Source organism: Acipenser ruthenus, chromosome 32, assembly GCF_902713425.1.
Source record: "Acipenser ruthenus chromosome 32, fAciRut3.2 maternal haplotype, whole genome shotgun sequence".
Taxonomy (NCBI): domain Eukaryota; kingdom Metazoa; phylum Chordata; class Actinopteri; order Acipenseriformes; family Acipenseridae; genus Acipenser; species Acipenser ruthenus.
This window is the reverse complement of record NC_081220.1, coordinates 8,624,942-8,646,955: the sequence shown is the minus strand read 5'-3', so window position 1 is coordinate 8,646,955 and position 22,014 is coordinate 8,624,942. Positions and strand designations below refer to the sequence as shown.

Genomic DNA, 22,014 nt, shown 5'->3' with positions numbered 1-22,014 from the left:
AAACTTGTATTCATAACAAAAAAAAAAAAAAACAAGCAATCAGACCATATAAATCTACACACTTTTTGTGATGCTAGAACAAGGTTTATATATATATATATATATATATATATATACATATATAAAGGAGTGTTGATAATTTCACCCTAAACTTGCATACTGAAAGCAGCATGTCAAAGCAAAAAGGAACATAAAAAGAGGGTTACAACTCAATGGAGAAGGAAAGTCTTTGCCCCCAGGTTCACTCAGTGAATTAATGAAGGGTCCTTGAATAACACACCATATTGAGAATGGCCTGATCAGGAAACAAGCAAAGCATTCAATGCAGTAAGAGGAGAGAATCCCATTAACATGGCCATTCCGACACTCACCAATATATAATCTATGTAGAATTAGTCAAGCACCCACCAAAAAAATAAAAACACACAATCCAAAAAAGTCTTTAAAAGCAAGATTTTTATTTATCAATACACACGTTTGGGCATTTTCCAAAAATATACAACTCCAGCTACAAAGACAACCACTGGACACACACCCATTGCAGCTCCCAGAAGGGACCACACATTGAATTGGCCTGCAAGAGAAGAAAGAAATAGTTAGTGGAATATAAAGAGATAGTTATATATTTCACTTGAACTGCAATTGTGTTCACATCATGCATATTACCGCTTCTAGGCATAAAGTGAAGGGATCCATCTCTCTTCAGCTCAATTGGGCCAGAAGACACCAATGCCTTTACTGCACCACCATCCATCCCTTCAGCACTGCGACCTACAGGAGGAATTAGGAGTCCATCAAAACAAATGGACAAAAATGCATGCAAAATGTCGTCCCCCCCCCCCTCTCAAGCAGAGCTCTTACCAAGCCTCTGTTTCCCTGGAATGCACCGTCTGCTACAGAGGCTGTCTGATGGCCGGTTTGAATCACATATCACAACACTGCAGTGGAAGTAAATCTGAAAGACAGCACACCTTGTCAAGTAAAACAAGCATCAATAGATCAGGCAGGACCATCATCCAATGAGGATTACTGAATTGAAAAACAAATATATTGCATCATAGTAAGTGTTTCTTGCAAATGTGCAGTTATAGGTTTTCATTCCAACTCACTAAAGATGTGAGCACAGTGACCATTTGCTGCTTGCAAAGCAATCCAAACCAAGCATCCCACTTTGGAGAGCTATTCCTGTCAGCAGAATAGGTTGCCCAGCAGTTCTCCAAAAACAATTCAACCTGTGAATCCCTGCTGTACAGGAGCTCTACCTCAAAATACAAGGGTGTTCGCAAGTACTTCACAACAGGGTAATCCTGAGCTCCATAGAAGTCGTTGTAGGTTGAATCTGCAGAGATGCAAGGGAGAATTTTATAGGTGGAAACACGCTACTAGAGCATCTATATTATTTCAATTGCCAAGTCCTACCCAATGCAAGCTGCATGATGACCGCAAGGTCACCCAAGCCAGGCTGGACTACAGGTGCAGGATTATTCTGGTACAAGAACTGTACTACCTTGCTGTCATTGACCAGATAGTGACAGGCAACTCTCAACCTGGAAAGAGATGGGGTTAGCAGAGTTTCAGCATCAACCACAAGGATACTCACTTTGATTGCAATCCTTACCGGTAAGATGTGAACAGCACTTCATTCTCATAAGTCAGGAGGTTGTTGTCAAACTGAAAGAGAAATCAAAGACCCAGGTTGCAATGAACTTGTAGATTTAGTATGGAGCTGCATACCAAGTTGCAGACTAGCTAATATGGTACTCTGGATCATCCCCAGCTGTGTACTAACCTAGTACCAATTTCACAATTTAAAAATAAAAAGCGTTGGTTATGAATATTGCAATTTCATAATTGAACACTTTTTCGGGACCTCATGATTGTTACAGTTAGTATGATACCTCAAGCCTGTCTACAGAAACTGCTAGACTAATATGGTATTGTTTTAGTAAACTCTAGGAGGGCAACAGCAGTTATTTTGGATTTGTTGCGAATACACATTTGAATACACAGCTGGTGACTCTTGAGCTGCAGTTGGTATCAACTCATGTATTAGTTTAGTCCCGGCCTCACCACGGGATCATCCCCAGTAAGTACGCTCTTTCCAGTTCACCGCTATTGACCCAAAGGTCTCTAGGCAGCACATGCAATGCCATAACCAAGAGTCATGTGTCACAACGCCTTTGTCAACTGGACAAGCAGTTCAATACAAAGGTGGCATCCTTCAGATGTCCACAATTCATGCAAGTAATTCAGCGGATAGAAACACAGGTCACCATGGCTCCCCAGACTGATCCAGGGGTGTTGGGGCCACCTTGTCAATATGTTGAACCTCCTCATAATATGGTTTTAAATGTGTCAATACTAACCCTTCTAGTTGTGCCACAGGAGTTGACATTGAAGTAGAAAACCGCATTGATAGCATCAGACTGAAGAGGCCGGCAACTTGGATCCCTCAGAGTTAGTTGACTTGGAGACAAGCTGGGGACAGATTCCACTTTCACAGCAAGAGCTGCCATAGTTCCATTGGTGAAGCAATCTGAAACACAGCATTTGGAACCAGGTTAAGGAAACAGATTATAGCTTCAATACCACTTCATGCAGCCTTTTTCCAATCTCAAAAGCAGCTATTCTAAAGAATGCTTTGTTCGCAGGAGAGTTACCAATCATCTTTGTAGGGAAACTGCAGGACAGGGAGAAGTCAGCCACCACAACCATGGTCCCAATATCCTTCAAGGTCAAGTCAAGCCTGCTTCTGATGCCTGAAGAACTGATCACCTACAGAGACAATACATCAGGTCAGTAATGTGTTGAACCCAAAACAGCTAACACACATTTTAAAGTTCCATCACTTACTTCATATGTGGCATCAACTGAATTGTATGGGACAGTCATCCAGAAATTGGTAGAGTTGGCATTATACTTGTACAGGGCAAGCAGACTTCCACCAAGTTCTCTTGAGCCCACAAAAGGAATCCAGTTGCGACCCATGTTGCCATATGTTACCATGGTATAGAATGCAGCACCATCACAGTAGCCAGTTACTGTAGGTGGAACTGCAAGAGGAATTGTCACGGCAATGGACTGGATTGGTTAGAAAAAGGTAGTTGTAGACCACAGTCAGGCACTTACTGATGTCTTTGAGAATGGCTTCGACTACAGCAGGATGAGTAAAGGGTGTATTCTCTGGCACTATTTTCAGCAAGTAGGTCAGGGGCAGAATGTAGGTTCTGGTGTCTGGAGGAGTTACCTGAAAGAGAAAGGGTTTGTAGTATTAAACCCAAAGTCAAACAGCAAGCAAAACGTCCACAGGAAGCAAGTGTTTTCAAAGGGCAATAGGATGGTTTAACAGGTGGGATGTTACCTTTTGCTTCACATTGGGGTCCTCAAATGGCACCTGGAGAGTGTAGGTCTTGGATCCATTGGGAAAGACATGCTCCTGGACATTATAACCTTTTAGGTTGGCTTCTGGCACAGTTAACGTCTCTGGTCCAACTATAATTTTGACCAGCTCCACATCAGGCAGGAATGTCCCCAGGGTCACATTGAACACTCTGGCTTTAGGAACAGTGTCTGAAATTAAAACATGCAGTTAAAATGAAGGATATGAAGTGGAGCACTGCAACAAATCCCTTTGATTTACTGCATGTGGACCGGTTCTACATACGGTTTGTGACAACTGGTGGCCGAGGCATGAAAGGAGTGGTTATTGGATGAAGTACTGTGTACTTGGTCTTCTCAGGCCCATCTTGCCAGGTATGCTCCAGCATTGGTTCAATAGAGTAAGAGATCACATAGGTGTTGTCCAATACATGGCTCTGAAAGCACAGAAGCATCTTAGGAAGAAAGCTTTAAAATGAGAAGGATTTAGAAGATGTTGAACTTCTACATACCTTGTAATATCCACCAACAGCTCCCACAGGAATTTTTACAGTGATTAGCTGGGGACTGACATCCAGTTTATAATCTCTACTATGAATCGTTGCAGGGTCAAGCTTGCGGCCATCAACTCCCATTTGGACATCAAGGGTAGTAATTTGTGGTGTCGGAACAAGAGGAGGCAGAACACGGGGAACATTCCATGTAATCATCTGTTCTGTGAAGGCTGTTCCATCTGACAGAAAAGAACACCATAGACTTGGTATAGAAAATTCATACTTAAACCTAGAATAGTTCTTGAGCACCGTTGCCCTCCATAAACTTACTCACCAGTAGGACATGTAACTGCAGTGTCCACCATCATGACCATCCATCTTTGCTTATAAAAGGTGGTTGATCTTAGCACAGCCATTGGTACAGTTTGGATCTGTTGGAGGGGAGGGGGAACTTTTACTAAAACAAAAGCAAGATTAAATCTACCTTCATAGTCTGGATATACTGTACTAGACAACAATGAAGCCTAGACTACTTACCACCTGAGGCTGGCTTTCTGTGGAGTTGTATGCAGCTCTAACCAGAATTCGAGTTGGTGTAGTGTTTATGCCATAGCCATTTGTCATGGCCTGAGCAACAGTCATAGTTGTCTTTCTATTTGCTGAGAGATGGAACACAATTTTCCAGATGCTGTTGTCAGCAGCAGTTGCCTAGCAAAGAAAAAAACCTCATTAGAATAAGGAGTTTGAACACAAAGCATCCCCAGTCTAAAGGATTTGTCACAAATGGCTTGTTTAATAAACAGGAACTAAAACTGAAAGGTGAAAGTTTAACAATGTATCACTCAAACTGTTCTATGTTCACCGGGCATCTCTAATAGAACAAAGTAAATCCTCAAATACAACTGCGTACAAAAGCCTATGTGAAAACATGTTGTCTGGATCCGATACAGGCAGAGTTTACAGCCATTCATTTGTACTGCACCTTAATACATCAGTGTACCAAACTTTAGGACAATACCTGAAATTGCACCTATGCAGCAGTCCTCAAAAAGGTAAATCAGGACACATTTAGCATGAAGGGTTTATAACCAGGGGTGTAGTGGAGCCGGAGCGGGGCGGAGCGGCGCTCCGGCACTTTTTCAATCCATGTTTTTCAATTGCAAATGTTCACATTTATAAATACATATATTTAAAATATTTTCGTGTTCGAATTTTGTCTAAACACTTGTAGTAAGCATTGCCTGCGGCTCTGTGCCAGCTGTGCGAATTTGCGACAGACAGACAGCTAGCTATACGTTTAATAAAGACAAGCTGTCGGCTAAAACATCAAGTAATCTGAAAAACGATGTCACCACAATAAGCAGCACAGTTGCTGCTTTTGATTGGTCCATTATTATGCCATTAAAATATGCTGTCATTCCAGTTTTTTTTTTTAGCAAATCAATTTTGAAAGTGATGTTGCTGACAACCAATCAGAGAAGGAGGCGGTTCATTCCTTGGCCGTAACTGAGGTGATGATATTAGTAACGGTATTAATAATAATAAAAAACAACTCGCAAATCAAAAATGTCTGGTCTCGGAGGTAGTAAACGAACTCGTCAAGAGACTTTGATACAATATTTTGGCAATAGTAGTAAAAAACAGAAGATCGTTTGTTGTACGGCAGAAGCAGAACCTACAGTGGAACCAGAACCTACAGCAGTTGAAGAAAAAAGCGCGGAGAAACAGCCATGGCCAAACATCTGGAGTTCTGAGGTATGGGAAGAAAAGAAACAACTTTACACTTTCCTTGACTGTGCGGATGGTAATCTGGGCTGTCGTGTTTGTAGACGTGTTTCTGCGCTGTCAGTTTTGAAAAGTCAGGGTGTTTCTCTGTCTTCTGAGTGGAAAAATTACAGTGTTGGGTACAATGGAAAAACTCGAGAGCAACAGCTACGATCTTTGAGAAAAAAGATAGCTGAACACAAGAAATCCAGCGCTCATAACAAGGCCACTGCATTGTTACAGCAGAACACAGAGGACATTATTGGGAAATGTGTTGACAGTGCAAAAAGGCGAGATCACGAAACTACCTGTAAAATATTTTCTACTGCTTACTACCTTGCAAAACAAAATCGACCCTATTCTGATCATCAGGCCTTACTGGAACTGCAAGAAATAAATGGTGTTAATGTGGGAACTGGTCTTCATTCCAGATACAGCGCCACTCAAATTATCAACCACGTTTCTGATGAAATGGTCAAAAGGCCTGTGAGAGAATAATACACATCGATGGAAAAATTGCTGTGTTAATTGATGAATCAACAGCTCTGAATGGTTCCCCAGCACTTATTGTGCATCTCAAATGCGAGACAGACAAGACACGTGACCCTCACTTCATGTTTTTGGAGTTAGTTGAACTTTTTGATCAGTCAGCTGAGTCCATAGTGTTAGCGCTTACTAAGTGTCTTCAAAAACACGGGTTTGACCATGCATACTTACAGAAGAATCTTGTTGCATTTGCAAGTGACGGTGCAAGTGTAATGCTTGGGAAAAAATCTGGTGTGGCAAAACGAATTTCAGACATGTACCCCAACATTGTTGTCTGGCACTGTCTAAATCACAGACTCGAACTTGCAGTTGCCGATAGTGTTTCTGAGACTACTGGCATGAACCATTTTCATTCTTTCATGGACAAGCTATACTCAGTCTACAGTAGATCAGCACTAAATCAGCAAGAACTCCGAAATTGTGCGAAGGAACTGGATGCTGTCTTGAGGAAAATTGGTCGTGTACTGGATGTGAGATGGGTTTCCAGTTCGTTCAGGACTGTCTCCGCTGTGTGGGAAAGTTTTGAAGTTCTGTCGACTCATTTTAAAGCTGCCGTAAGCTCTAAGCGGACTTCTGCTGAAAGAGCGACATACAGCGGTCTACTGAAAAGGCTGTGCTCGCCAGAATTTCTCATTGACCTCGGAGTTATGTACGATGCCTTATACGAACTTTCACTGCTGTCAGAGATTCTCCAGAAACGGACTACTACATTGGTTTATGCAGATAAAATGGCACGTAGAACAGTAAGGATTTTTGAATCCATGAATGAGAATGTAGGTACAAAGACTCTTGAAGCGCAGATAGCTGCCATGGAAGGAACATTTAAATCTACAGTGCTGACGTCGAATCCCAAACATGTAAAAATAAATCATAAACAATTCCTTACCAAACTCGCCAATCATATGAAAGAACGACTTTTTACAACCACTGCATCAAATGAGAAGGTATGTTCATAAACCTTGTACAGATTTTTTTAATTTTAATAGCTAGCCTAATTGTTTGCAATTAACGAGCAGAGGGGGGCGTTAATTTCAGTTTCATGTGTAGTATAAAACTGCAACTGAGAAGTATATACAAATAAATTATAAACATCTGCACTCCTGTCAGTCTCATCGCAGGTGCATAGACTAATGTAAATATAAGAATAGAAAAACACTCCCGCACAGTATATGTATTCTGCAAAATCTCACTTTTATTATTTACTTTATTTAATCCTACTCAAAACTACAAAACGCATATATATATATATATATATATATATATATATATATACAGTTAAGGTTTCGAAAATACATTTTAGAAATGCTACCATTAATTTCAAATAGCTTATTCTTTCAGGCTTCTTCCGAGGTGAATTGCCAAAAATATGAAAGTCTTCTTTCTGAGCTCTTGGTCCTGGATCCACACCACTGGCCTGCAGAACTACCCCAGGGTTATGGCGAAAATGAAGTTGAAAGATTGTGTCGGCGCTTTCAGCTAAATGAACGTATTATCAAAAATGCATTTCGAGATTTTAAGGAGAACAACGGAAGAATTCCAGATGATTTAGCTCCACTTATTAACTGCACACGTGTGATCCCGTGCAGTACTGCTGAATGTGAAAGGGGATTCAGCCAAATGAACTTAATTATAACTGATCAGCGTTCCAAAATTTTAATCAAACATGCTTCAGCCTTAATGTTTATCAAGCTTCATGGACCCCCTTTGAGACAGTGGAATCCAAGCCCTTATGTGACCACTTGGTTGCGACACAATCATCGATCCGCAGATGACAGCCGTACACGGGTGGCAGCTCCAATTTCCAGCGACTCCCCTGACGCTCTGTGGCAGTTCCTATAGTTGACTAAAAACAACCTGTGATTGGTAAGTGGAACTTTTAATTTTCTATAGAGAGGGGAGATTTTACAGAAATTTGTTAAGTAAAATATGTGTTATATTATTATTAAAAAAACCCCGATTAAATCGCGTTAAATGGAAAGTGGGCGTAACTGTTAATACCTCGTTAACTATTTAATTGATTCTCATTGGGACCGCTCCGCTACTTTTTTTTTTACCACTACACCACTGTTTATAACCCTGCACATATGAAGCCACTACCTCAGTGGTTGAAATACAAGGCTTACACCAACAAGAAAGGGTTAATTTCTCCAATCAATTTCTATCAAAGCAATCACAGAATACATGTATGCAAAGCCAATGCCTTAAATGTCACACAATTCCAATATGGCCACCCTCTTGGGAGACAGGTTAAAGTTAAGGGGGCCGTTAGATTTTGCTTCCTCTAGACGAGACAGTAGAGTAAACTTCAATAGGCAAGACCAAGGGGACATGAATGAAGAAAATGCAAAGTCACATGATTCTACCTCTGGGTACGCAAGGGACCAATCAGGATCATCTTGAACAAAGTTTGGCTCAATGAGTGGCACCCCTCTTCTCACAGAAACCTAAAGAGAATTCACATTAGTCATGAGTGAAGTACTTCTGCAGTGACAATTAAATACCCACACAACCCAACAAGTTATACTGAACAGCATTATCACATCCCGACAGCCCTTACCTCCATGTAGTTTCTTTCACACAGAATCTCCCTCTCTGCCCATGGAGAATAGTGGCATGTCATGCTCTGAACATAGGAGGAAGCTGAAGTCATAGCACTGTTTGAGAAGACACTGATTTGTACTGTCAGCTTGTACGTCTCATTCTGGAAACAAAGGCTAAAGTTAGTCCCAGCATGTCACCATTAGAAACAGGTTTACAAGAAATAAAATGATGACTCACTGTGTTCTGAACAAAGCAGCTCAGCACAGAAGCAAGGAACTTGGCATTTCCCAAGAAGTCAACGGTTAAGCTATATCCACACTGTGCAGCCAGTCTTGGAGAGAGGGATACAAGCACCCCCTTATTGTCTATGGGAAAAAATTCAGTTGGCCTTAAACTGTACACGTGATCAAGCAAGGTAGAGATATAACAAAGTGAACACCCCGACCGCCCCGTTCCATCTACTTATTGAAATTGTCATAACTATTCCATCTACTAAATGCAATTTTATAAAAACGATTCATACAAGTAGAATTATACGCCCATTTGGAACAGTGGGTTTAGTGTAAATGATGTCTATTTCTGCGCACTTGCAGTCAACAAATCTGACTAAGGCTGTAGCAGCACAGGTCTACTTAGTGAGATCAGCAACATGCTTCTAAAACTAAGGCAAGAGCCTTTCATACCCTGCATCCTAAAAAAAACAAAGCCTGGTTGCTGTCATACAGCGCAGGAGTGCTCTGTATTTAATTCAGGTTATTACATTACGAGTCAACAGGCTTTGTACATCAAAAGCTTTCCATTCAAGAAAAATGATCACTCACCAATCACATTGATGCGAAAATACTTTCCAACAAAAGACTTCTCCAACATCATCATCATAACACTCCCTTGACATTCTGTCCTCACCGAGCCTGTAGAAGACAACGATACTTGAAAACACACAACCGGCAAATAAACAGGAAGCTGAAAGCTGTTGTGCTGAAGCGACCGTTATCGTACCTAGAGGGGCACAAACTTGCGTCCAAACTTCTGTGACTAACACTGCTAATAGCAATGTTATTCTGCATTGGAAAAAAAAAACGCAAGTGAGAAACACACAATAAAATGAACGTTTCTAAAGTAGAGAAAAGATCAACAATTACCCAAATCTAAGACAACACGGCATCATTAAATCCAAGGCAGCCCCGACCGTGAACTTTCACCGTTATAAAGAAACAATAATAAAAACAAACCCGTCAGTAGCTGAGTTTGGGGTTCCTTAGAGTGCAATGGGGTTATAAAGAGGTTCAGGTGCTAATGGGATCTAATTAGCTGCAATTGATGCACGCACCTCTTTCATATTAGTCCTCTAATTTGCAATCAGTACGTTAATTAAAACTGATAATAATAATAATAATAATAATAATAATAATAATAATAATAATAATAATAATAATAATAATAATAATAATACTTTTTAAATTATATTACAACCCATTTAGAAGATTGTACTTTGAATTGAAGTTTGGCAGAAGTACGTGCAGATCAAACTGGACTGTCACCTACAAGGACTGTCTGATTAAAGGCTCAGCTATGGAGGCATGTAGTAAACAAACCCCAATGAATAATAAAAAGCAGGCCGCGCAAATGAAGAAACACATTTATATCATGCAGGAATCCAGGCAGATGTGTTGCCTGCGCCAGTGTGAGGGGACGAGAATGACATCTCGAGTTCTGATGTGAACATCCACAAGTCAATTACACATTTTTACAATTTCACCAGACTGATAGGTAGGCTAAGCAGACATTAATGTAAACAATTTATTTGAGGCCACTTGATTTAAGAAACAGTGCAAAGCATCTCTTTCGCATGTCAGATTTGCCATGAAAGGGGCAGTCCCGGGGAATAGAATGACCAAGTGACAAATGGAAAGCACAGCGCTTAACCTGAAATACAACGCGCAGAATTGATTTAGAACAGACTAAACACAAATCGGATGGCGTGCTGGAAATTTGAATTGTAATCAATTTATTTAAGATTTCAAGTTCCCATTTCAATTTTTGAGCTTAATTACATTCATTATTTTATGTATAATTCATTCAATTAGTGTGTTGAGCATTTTCAATTTGGCATTTTATCTTCGAGTGTTGTGCTTTGTCTATTTGACAGCTGTTATTTCAATTCAAATGTTGAACTTTGTCGTTGATGTTTGACGCTCTGGCTTTTGAAGTTCACATTTTTGTTACATTCCACCTCTCATAGGTTTGAACACAAACGGGTTTATTTGTGAAATTGTCACATTGTTTATAGTGTATCCAGCGATCATCTGAACTAACTGGTTCAGTGGTGTGTTCCCGTGAATAGACAGCACATGTCTGAGGGGGTGTGTTCTGTTCAGCTGTGCATTTCTGTGCGCTCCCCAGCCCGGCCAGCTCTCCCTCCCACCCGATCTGCAATCTTGGGAATATCTTGGTAGCTTTGACCAATCATAGCCCGTGTCACTACCAATTAGCGAGCCAATCAGATTTCGCAGAGCTACCACGAATGAAGTGACGGAATTATCCAATCAGATCTCGTAGAACTCCCAGGAATCCTGCGCGTTCTCAACGGCGGGAGATTATTGAATCGTGAAGACTTTTGGTTTATTTCGAAATACAATCATCTGAAGGGAAGAATTTTATTACAGTATTATTTTAATTGTCACTAGTACTGTACGTATAGTCACCAAAAATTAAAAAAAATGGCAATAATAATATATGTTCGTATTGACATTTTTACAATAGGTGTCAGTTCTGAGTGTTAAAAAAATGTAATATTTACAACAGCTAGAAACTTGTTTGAGGGACTGTTTTATCCAAAGCGCAATTATATTTAATACATTTCTCCGTTATAATGTTACTGTAATACTTGTATCCGGGACAACAGAAATCGTACCATGGTAAAATAAATAGTACCATATAGTACCGTGGTGTAGTGTTGCATTATACTGTAGATACCAGGATACTTCTTAGAAATAAAAAGGACAATCATATTATCATGATGGTACTGCATTATAGTACCAGAATAGTGCATTGTACATTGATAGTATCGGATACATTGTGTTTTTCTATCATTTATTTTTAATTATGTATCCATGAACGTTATAGTACTGTATTTAACTTCAGGTTTTTAAGTCTAATTTAGTTTCATTGAAAAATGATCTTGTTTTGAAAGCAATACTTAAAAAATGTGAACATGGATACTCCATGCTTTTTAAAAAAAATAATCTCTCTTTTTCAACAGTAAGTCCCTTTTGTCATTGTATAGTAGTGTTTATTTGTTTTCACCCAGTGAACCCCTTTTTGATTTCTTGTTGTTTTGTGTAGAAACCTTTTATTTGGCCATTGTGACTATTTTGTGTTTAGGCTATTTGTTTAATTGAAGTCTTTTGTTTAACTGCAACCTTGCTATTTTGTCACAAATGTTCTTTTTTCAGGTTCAGATGGAACCCTTGTTTAGAAGAAAGGCTGATGGCAGACTCAGCCTGACTGATACAAAGTAATCTATAAGCTGGTATCGCCCCAGAAGGTTCAACCATGTAAGTTCGAATTTGAATCAATGCTTATAAAAATAATGATCTTCACATTATAACTACTTTATAGGTCTCCCTTTCAGTGCTAATTTCATTATCGATTACAATGCATTTTTATAACTGATGGTGTGATTTAAACTTGGGTGCTATATAATGAATGTTCTAGTATACACATATCAAATACTGGCATTATAATATTTCGAGGAAAACAGTCAGTTGATATAAATGATATGTGGTCCAGTTACCATACCAGGTACCTATTGCTGTTGTTTTTCAGCTCTGATGACTGGTGCTGAACTGAGCAACCAAGAACTCCAGAAAAATCGTATCTTCTTATACTGGACCATGCAAATACACAGGTACAGTGAACTTGATAAAGGATTGTCAGTATTACCATTAAAACTATAGGAATAAAGCTGCTAAATTTTTAGCGCAATTTCCTATGAAATTCCACACAGGAGTTGGTAGCAGTGTTTGATTTTTATAATCTTTCATAAATAATTATAAGGTAGCTGCATTTCTTAATTACAAATACAAAATTAATTAATATTACATTTCGCAATCAAGGATGATGTAATGCGCAAGGATACTTGTCTTTCATAAGAGCTGAAATAAATTATAGCGCTTTGAGATTATATATGTTACTAGCGGATTGTTTAGAAATGTACTTAATTATATTACAACTTTTCTAAAAAAAACAATGTTATCTCGAGAAAGGAGGCTTGTCAAGCCGAAATAGCTCAGCTGGGAGAGCGTTAGACTGAAGATGTAAAGGTCCCTGGTTCGATCCCGGGTTTCGGCAAACAGCAAGAATATTTTTCTGTTTTGTATTATTTTGAACTAAAAAACAGAACATATTTTCTTCTTCAGTGTAATTGGAGGAAATAATAACATATTACAGTGCCATCTTCTAATGGGATTAAGAAATGCAAAAAGCATCGTCCCTGGGTGGGCTTGAACCACCAAACTTTCAGTTAACAGCCGAACGCGCTAACGGATTGCACCACAGAGACCAACCTGTTAAACCACCAAAGCATACGGGAGATGCTGCACAACGTGATCGAGGGAGCAGAAAGCCGAAACAGACCACATCTAAGAAGAAAGCAACACTGGGCAGGAAAGTCTGTAATCACAATTACATGTATTCAAACCAATGCAAGCAAATTTCAAACCATTTATATTTATTCCCAAATAACACAAACTCTTCCATTGCTAAAAAAAATATAAAAAAAACTCAGTTTGTGCTTCTCGGAAGGCATACGATGGAGGGCGCACTGCAGTTTTTCAGCCTGGGGAATATTACAAATTAGGAACTGTGCTTTAAAATACAGATGTAGGGCGGACGTCTCTGTTACAAAGAATTGACACACTGTATGTATCTCCATAATGCGTTGGGACTTAATACGCAGATACATTAAAACTATTTGGAGAATGCGGGCATCGATCCCGCTACTTCTCGCATGCTAAGCGAGCGCTCTAACATTTGAGCTAATTCCCCCTGAATTATGCCAGCGATTCTCATAGGCTTCATCGCAGCTTGATTTGAGCAATTCAGATTGTTGGCAATGTAATCTGCGATTTGCAAATTCAAAAAATAAATTAATTAACTAAATAGCAAATATTTCGACGAGAGGCATGTTTTCAATTTCTTCAAAAAGTAGTCTCAGCTCGTTGATTCAGTCGCTTTAAAATCCATCTCTGTATCCCGATGCAGCAGCGCTGTGTGCTGTGGCTCGAGTTTGTTTGACGAGGCAGGCAATGCAAAAATGCCAAAATTTGCTTTTGTATCACATGACAAACTTAAGGTATGCTTTAAAATAAAATTGAACTGTCAGAAGTGGGATTTGAACCCACGCCTCCACTTTGAGACCAGAACACAATTCTTTGGAAATACAGAGTCTTTGAGTCTGGCGCCTTAGACTACTCGGCCATCCTGCCAAGCTGCACATACTACAGCAGAAAACCACATTATTTATTTCAGCACAGCCTAGGGTTGTCATTATCACGGCCCGATTGGGTTTATTACGCACATACTATTTGTTTATTTAGCAGACGCCTTTATCCAAGGCAACTTACAGAGACTAGGGTGTGTGAACTATGCATCAGCTGCAGAGTCACTCACAACTACGTCTCACCCGAAAGACGGAGCACAAGGAGGTTAAGTGGCTTGCTCAGGGTCACACAATGTGTCAGTGCTTGAGGTGGGATTTGAACCGGGGACCTTCTGGATACAAGACTTTTTTGTTTAACCACCGGACCACACAGCCTCCTAACTGTACATAGTGTAAAAAAGAAAGGGATTGAAGCCAACCCAAAAAAGTAAGATTATGTATTTCAATATTGTTATAGCTATGATGCACGCATTTTACAATAGCAATTGGTATATGACAATGATCAATAAGTAATTTTGTTGCAATACTGTATACAATGTGAACAGAATCAGACATTGATCAGTTGCCTCGAAAAAACATCTACCCGGGACGTTGAAAAGAATTGTGGGAAATGTGGGCTCAGGCATAGAAGCAAAGGTATATTTCAAGGTCTTATTGTTAATACGTGTAGAGGTTGCATGTCCAGAGCTATATTGCGGCGACACAGAAGGAAGCGACACAGGATGGCTTTAAACAGAGCAGTGTGTATATTTAATAAAGACAAAATGTTTAAAATAAGGAACAACCTGTTAGAAATGTACATACTTACTTAACCCAACACAAACAAACAAACAAACAAACAAACAAACAAACAAGGGCTCTGCACTCTTGACCGGAGGGTCGTGGGTTCAATCCCAGGTGGGGGACGCTGCTGCTTGAGCAAGGTACTTTACCTAGATTGCTCCAGTAAAAAAAATAACACCCAACTGAATAAATGGGCAAGTGTATGTAAAAATAATGTGTAAAAAATAATGTAATTTAATTGGTTTAAAAGCAAACAAGATTATCCATAAACTAATGTTTACAGAAAATACATATAAAAAGAGAATTTCGACAAAAGCTGCCGGGAAGCACTGTCGCTGATGATTGCTTGTTTCTACACGCTTTGAAACGGGAGTCTCCTCTTCCAGAATATCACTTACAATGAGCGCCATCAAAAATAAAAATAAAGTTTCTAAAGAAGATGATTTCAGCAAGCTACAACACCACACGAACACTTGTCATGTGGCACTTTCTGTATTGGCTTGCTAGCTTGCAATGGTCTGCTGGTCCGCGGCGGTGCGGCACTGAGCGCTGGTTTAACATGTTACAGGTGTTACACACTGAGCGCTGGTTTAACATGTTACAGGTGTTATACACCAGCGCCAGTAGGCACTGAGCGCTTTTCACCTCCAGCGACAGTGTGTCACTGACGCTGGCATGCGTACCGGGTGAAAATGTAAGCAAGTTTATCTTTGACAGATATTTACAAATCCCTATATTTATAATAAAGAATGAACAGTTAAGGGTTTGGAATGAACTTTTCTTCGTGTTGACAGGATATTTGTGTTAATAATCTCAAGAGTGCGATGTACGTCAGAGGCATCGACAGACATGTTAACACATGGACGCTACAGCGTTTGACAGCTGACCAGTTTGTGTGGCATAGAGGATGGACTAAACTAATATCTCGACACACAAAGCATAGTGTTTACAGCTGGGCATTAGATACAATTTGATCATGTAAATTAAGCACGTTTTACTATGGAGGTGACATTGGTACCTAGTTTCTCTATTTCACTTCAGTCGTGTTAGAATTCCCCTGTAAAAAATGAAACGGTGGCACTACCTCCTAGCTCAGGGAGATATTTATGTTCCTTCATTTCAGTGCATTCAAACTTTAGCTTTTTATTTTCAGGATCTTTGAGGAGGAGCCCCTCTGTCAAAGAGTCTGCATACTGTATTGTGAAGAATGTGGTTATCAAGTGACTGCATTACACCCCAGATAGGGCAGGTGTAAGTTAGATAGCCACGAGAGACGACAAGTTAAAGAAGAGCCCCTCACCCCCTTGTTTTTACACACTCTGTTTTAACAAGTCAATTTGTAACCAAGAAAAAATCCTTAATGTGAATTTAGGATACCTTCATAAATTATTCTTTGCAAAGAAAATGCTTAACATCTGCTTAAAGTATTTGTTGGTGTTTTCTTTATATATACATATTGGATATATGAGTGTTTGTAGACAAAATGCACGCATACAGAATGCAAAATGTGTGCTCACACACCCCGAACTATGTGTGTGTTGCAAATAAATAACAAGAAGCAGCGGATCCGTCCTGTAACGTGGAAGCGCAATACAAGCGAACCGTTTCACAGGATGTGGATAAGTACCTGTTTGTAAATATTGTAAATGTTTTGTAAGCAATGTTTTCTGATGACTAAATTGGAATATTTTTTAATTTATTGTTTTTTTTAAGATTTCAGTTTGCATAACTGAATTACTGGCACCACATGTTTCAATACTACACAGTAGTTGTTTGCAGAACACTGACACAAAACCGTTTCTAAAAGGACAATAATGTGAACACCATGAGGTCGGTTGGCCACTTGGCATCTTAAAACACCACATTTTCTTAGCTGACATCACAAACTGGACATTCTCAAGAACACCCATCCCAGCTAATGAGGGGCCCAACTAGCATTTCAAAAGTTTAGTTATTTTCATCTTGGCTAAAATAACAAACTCTTGAACACCGTAGCTTGGAAAAATATAACTAGCACACACACGCACGCACGCACGCACACACACACACACACAGTGTGAAGTGTAAGGGCAACAAAAGAGGATAGTTTTACAGTGTGTGCCCTGTGCTAAGAACTCCACAACAATTGTTTATCGCAATTGCATTGCCGATTCTCTTGTGAAACTGGCTGGACAACCTCTAGATAGCACCGCAGGACACAGCAGGTTGTAGGCTTTGAAATGCGCTGTCCACTTCTTTAGCTGTCTTGCTTGTCAAAGGGCCAGGCCCTGCATCCTTAGACAGCGCAGCTATACATGCTATAATGTAACCTAAAATCATCGTTGAAGTTTCAATACCAGCACATCTCTAATCTCTAGTTCATTTTGCCATTGCTACTCAATGTCAGCAACCACCGTTCTGTTTCTCTTGAAAAATGCTCCCTATTTGGTTTATGCATCGTGTAAGCTTACTGGTCTGTTAACCAATTTGACACTTATTTTCTTTATGCAGACACCCCACTATTCTGCACACTTTTTAACAGGATATCTGGAATAGTTTTTCGTGCAGTTTTCTGTAAATGCAGTCCTATGTATGAAAAACTTTAAAACGGGAGTGACATGCTGTGTAACGAGAAGTGTTCTATGTCATTTTATTAACTTTTTTAAATTGTTTAACATTCCCCTCTTTAAAACTGTTCTCATTCTACCTAAAGGAATTACAGCAGACTCTTGTACTTATCGCCTCTAGCCTATCACCACAGGCCAGTGCAATCCCCAGCCCCTCGCTCATGAGGGGGATCTGTCGCTTGTACAATTCTCTCTCAGTCTGCCATGCTCACACAAGAATAGACACAGCCGAAGTTTATCACATTTTATTTTAAAACAGTTTTTTGCTTTAAGTAAATACGTTGTAACAAAGTTGGAAATTGTCTAAAATATGACCGCTGATAGTCAATGTTTGTACCATATTGTTTTGACGTTTTGAAGCTTTAAAATAAATAAACTTAAATAGACATTCATGATCCGTGCATTTCAGCATAAACGCCTGGTTTCAAAGTGTTTAAATACGTGCCTAAAGACTGTTTTGTTCAGATGATAATCCTTCAATCTGTACTTTTGAAAACTTTTGTGTTTTTTGTATACTTCTGTATAAGCTACAGGCCTCTTCAGCATTGCCAAGAGAGACCCAAACTGATCTTTCTGCACAGCTGGGTCAACATATGCCTTATTTTAATTGTATAAATTAAAAAAAAATACATCAACAACTCTATACTTTAGTTTTATTTACCGTTTTACGGTAACAATTTGTTTTCTTTATATCAAAATTGACTTGAAAACTTTAAAACTGTTGTTTTAAAACTAAACACATGGCCCTGAACCGAGGTAAAACTTCTGTAAAAACTACAATCACGTGACAGGAAGGGGCGTGGCGCTTCCACAACGCCCTCAGCACCCTGGGGGAACTGCAGCCACACTCGCAATTCTCTCTGTTTGTTCAGATACAGACAAGCACTGACACTGAAAAGGTTTGTAGCGTCTTATTTTAAAACTGTATTTTTTTTCTTCAGTTTATGTAAACACATTGTAACAAGTCTAACATAGCAGCAGCCGATAGTCAAGGTGTGTATTCTTTTTTTATTTTTTATTTGACATTTTAATGTTTTAAAGCAGGGGTGCCCAAGTCTGGTCCTGGGGGGCCGATGCCCTCCTGGTTTTTGTTTAAACTGTACACTAAATTGATTAATTGGACAAATTAAGCTTCTAATAAGGGCTTGATTGGTCCAATTAAGTAATTTTGGGCACAGTTGCAACAAAAGTCAGGAGGGACATCGGCCCTCCAGGACCAGGATTGGGCACCCCTGTTTTAAACTCAAGACACTTGGTACAGACATTTCAGAAGCCGACCCTGCTGTTTTAGACATGCTTGTACATCCAGCTGTGTAAAATAAATAATGCAAGAAGGTTTTTTTTTAAATGTTAACAATGTATACAGGGTCTCACATTATTATTATTTAATTTAATTTATTTATTTATGTATTTATTTATTTGTGTTGGGTTAAGTATGTACATTTCTTAAACAGGTTGTTCCTTATTTTAAACATTTTGTCTTTTTTCAACAGACACGCTTCTCTGTTTAAGACCATCCTGTGTCGCTTTACTTCTGTATAGGTCAATTTAGCTCTGTACACACAGCATCGGATCGTTGTTCATTATAAAACACTTTATTTTATTTATTTATTTTTAAACGGACACGCTTCTCTGTGTAATGTACTTGTTTTTAACATTTTACTGTCTTCGTTTTCAAGCTCGTTTATTTTTTCAGCACTTCGTACCCTTTTTGTTTTCACCCATTTTACTGCTCATTTTTTTTCTGAAATAAAGAATAGAACAAACTGTATACCCTTGTTTTCAAACTTATTTTTATTTTTCTAAAAAGCTTATTTTATTTTCTGAAATGACACATATAACAAAACAATGTATTCTCCTGTTTACCCATTTCACTCTAAATACATTTAAATTAAAAATGAATACCCCAAACCTTTGTTTAATTCGCTATTTTAATGTTATAAACTACAATCATGGAACACGGATTCCAAAAGTGCATTAACAACTACATACACGTGACATGATGGGAGGGTGGGACTTCCGATATTGCTTAAAGACTACAAACACATGACCGGAACTGGGAGGCGGGACTTCTGGTCCTGATTGGTTAAGGCCGCCTGTCAAAACCAAATGCTGCATTTTCATTGGTTAAAAATTAACATGGTGATATCGCATATAGCGTATTCTACTGACGTCACACGTGAGAAGTTTTGGACATTTTTGCGGGTATTTTATTTGGTTATATTTTGAGTAGTTTTAAAATATTTACGATATGACTAAGCAAAATACTAAGCTGTATGATACACAACCATTAGTGTTTACATCACTGTTGCTAAACATTGTAACAATGACACGCATCAATATTTGTCATATGATGTACATTTCATTATTACCTTGGGCTACAAACGGAGCACTTTCTAAAAGGCACAGTCTGGTAACAGGCGTTATTGCAAATAAGAATTTGTTCTCAAAGGTTTTACTTGATTAAAGAAAAGGAATGATTTTTCGTATGATTCGTATCAGCGTTATTCCACAATTAAAATAAAAGGCTAAAATTGAGTTCCCCCAACATCTTTAAACAGCTTGTTGAGTAGTAAAAACGCGCTGGATACTGAACTAAACTGCAGCTACGTTTCAGCATGAATGTGACACTGACAGTGTGCCTCGTTCGCCAGAAGCAGTTTTATTGAACAAGTATGTTCACTAAATTTAAGCATTGCCTGTGTCGATGATGATTATATATGAGAAGTGTATTGATATGGTTACCAAACAACCAAAAAAAGCCTTCATAGTTTTTGCAAGTGTACAAATAAAAACTCTCCGACAGCAACTTATTCCGCAGCAAACGGATTCCGAGGATCCCTGGTAATTAAGCACATAAAACACAAAAAGTTGAAATTGCAAATAATGTAGTTGCTATTTGTTACACTGGGGAACATCAGAGGTGAGTGTGATGTCACAACTTACGCTCCTGCTTGGGTTGGGTTTGGGCGGGTTTTTAGGAAGAATTGGTGAGTTTTTGTAAAAATAGTTGGCAACCCTGTCGAGCACTAGAAAAGGCAGCACTGGTGCTAGTAGTACATGTGACAAGAGTATCTTGCTGCCAGTGTTAAGGAACAGAATTTAGAACACTATATTTATTTTTATTTCTTTAAACAATTTCAGGCACACAATGGGTCTGTGGAATTCCATTAGGTACTACAATACAGTTAAATACTTGCAGATTAAAAGCAAAAAACTGGCATGCCTGAAATGGAGTATACACGGAATCATTTTCATATCGATCTGGTGAGTCACAAGTCAAAGACTTCTACTGACAAAGCACTAATGCTCTGAAAGAAATTGGACATATTTAATTGAGGACTTTCCTCTAGTAAAATATCGGGTAAAATGTACTTGTTGTTACTATTAGTAGTACTAACCTTCTTCTTCTTCTTCTTCTTCTTCTTCTTCTTCTTCTTCTTCTTCTTCTTCGTGGTAGTCGTAGTAGTAGTTGTTGTTGTTGTAGTCATAGTCGTAGTGGTAGTATTAAGAATAACACACAACATAATACAATTCATTTATTTACATCACTTCTTTTTTTGTGAAATATCATTAATAAATTCGTTTTTTTTTCTTCTATGCTGAAGTAGCATAGTTCAGATCCCTGAATTTGCATTGTTTTGAAACGAAGGTCTTAAAGTGAGACTGGCCACAACGAAGGAGAGAATTATTAAACTATTCATTCCTGTTGTTTGTCATCATCCTGAGTGATTCAGAGTTCTGTTGCTCCCGTATTGAGATTAGTGTTCCTTCTATTTGACAACATATTTGAGTTAAATGCACTTCTACCTATGACATGTAACACTACCATTGCACTAAGATCAAACTATCCGCCTGATTTTCAGAAGGGGCAAAGTGAAAAACAGGTCGCAAAACACCTTTGTGACACCAGATAGCTGGCAAGCTGTATTTTCAAAAGCCAGCTGCTCGGAGGCATTTCAGGGTTCGCGCTTTATGAAAATACACTCGCATTACAGCTTGTTAAGCAATTGAAGTCCGCAATTATTCTGTTTTGCAAGTCGAGTGCGGTCCAGCAACAGCTGGGGACAGATCAGGCATCTGTCAGTCTTCTGTGTCAGAGATACTGGCTGATGTCACAGATGCGCTTTTCCGTAGGGCACGGGAGTATAATATTTCCAATTGGAGGTGAGGAACAAAATAGAACCAAACACAAATGCTATCAGTTGTCTGGCTTCCCAGATATGCCCTGGTGTAATAGATTGCACACACGTTGCAATATCGCCGGATTCAAGGAATTAAACTGCTTTCCGAAACATAAAACATCATCATTCTTTATATTATTTACTGAGTCTCACACGTGCAGCCAATACAACTTTAGTACACTCTGTCAATATAAACTTGGTACTTCACGTATTCTCCTAGAATAGGGCACCATCTATTGGCATATCCCGGTATTGCAGGTACACCGACATAACTG

At 39.0% G+C, this 22,014-nt stretch overlaps 5 protein-coding genes across 9 annotated transcripts in view; 2 read left to right on the top strand and 3 right to left on the bottom strand.

Moving 5' to 3' along the window:
• Positions 1-439: 439 nt before the first annotated feature.
• On the bottom strand, positions 440-2,784 carry LOC131702978 (zona pellucida sperm-binding protein 2-like). Its single transcript, XM_059005845.1, has 8 exons — positions 2,661-2,784; positions 2,367-2,536; positions 1,619-1,671; positions 1,420-1,547; positions 1,110-1,339; positions 862-955; positions 667-771; positions 440-574 (listed from the first exon to the last, which is right to left on the bottom strand). Exons 1-8 carry the CDS (start codon positions 2,713-2,715, stop codon positions 465-467), a joined length of 945 nt encoding a protein of 314 aa, XP_058861828.1. The 5' UTR covers positions 2,716-2,784; the 3' UTR covers positions 440-464.
• On the bottom strand, positions 2,782-4,606 carry LOC131702969 (uncharacterized). Of its 2 annotated transcripts, XM_059005828.1 has the most exons (7): positions 4,410-4,606; positions 4,207-4,303; positions 3,891-4,111; positions 3,665-3,815; positions 3,362-3,570; positions 3,130-3,247; positions 2,782-3,053 (listed from the first exon to the last, which is right to left on the bottom strand). In XM_059005828.1, the coding sequence occupies exons 1-7, from the start codon at positions 4,512-4,514 to the stop codon at positions 2,797-2,799; spliced, it is 1,158 nt and encodes a 385-aa protein (XP_058861811.1). In that variant the 5' UTR covers positions 4,515-4,606; the 3' UTR covers positions 2,782-2,796. The 2 variants fall into 2 exon arrangements, with proteins under 2 accessions (XP_058861811.1, XP_058861812.1); XM_059005829.1 differs by having other exon boundaries at positions 2,890-3,247; positions 4,410-4,604.
• Positions 4,607-4,969: 363 nt separating this feature from the next.
• Positions 4,970-8,046, top strand: LOC131702966 (E3 SUMO-protein ligase KIAA1586-like). Its single transcript, XM_059005812.1, has 2 exons — positions 4,970-7,126; positions 7,521-8,046. The coding sequence occupies exons 1-2, from the start codon at positions 6,251-6,253 to the stop codon at positions 8,019-8,021; spliced, it is 1,377 nt and encodes a 458-aa protein (XP_058861795.1). The 5' UTR covers positions 4,970-6,250; the 3' UTR covers positions 8,022-8,046.
• Positions 8,047-8,368: 322 nt separating this feature from the next.
• Positions 8,369-9,984, bottom strand: LOC131702984 (uncharacterized). The gene is made up of 6 exons (XM_059005861.1): positions 9,866-9,984; positions 9,723-9,784; positions 9,545-9,634; positions 8,961-9,088; positions 8,740-8,883; positions 8,369-8,626 (listed from the first exon to the last, which is right to left on the bottom strand). The coding sequence occupies exons 1-6, from the start codon at positions 9,889-9,891 to the stop codon at positions 8,384-8,386; spliced, it is 693 nt and encodes a 230-aa protein (XP_058861844.1). The 5' UTR covers positions 9,892-9,984; the 3' UTR covers positions 8,369-8,383.
• A 10,591-nt stretch (positions 9,985-20,575) lies between these two features.
• The window catches only part of LOC131702968 (P2X purinoceptor 4-like), a 31,052-nt gene continuing 29,613 nt past the window's right edge, over positions 20,576-22,014 (top strand). For 3 of the 4 annotated variants that reach the window (XR_009309627.1, XM_059005826.1, XM_059005825.1), the window contains exon 1: positions 20,576-20,822. Coding sequence is in view for 3 of the 4 variants with exons in the window: in XM_059005826.1 (XP_058861809.1) it covers positions 20,707-20,822 (116 nt within the window). In the remaining variant the exon portion in view is untranslated. The remainder of the gene's footprint in view (positions 20,823-22,014) is intronic. The other variant, XM_059005827.1, reaches the window with a different exon arrangement.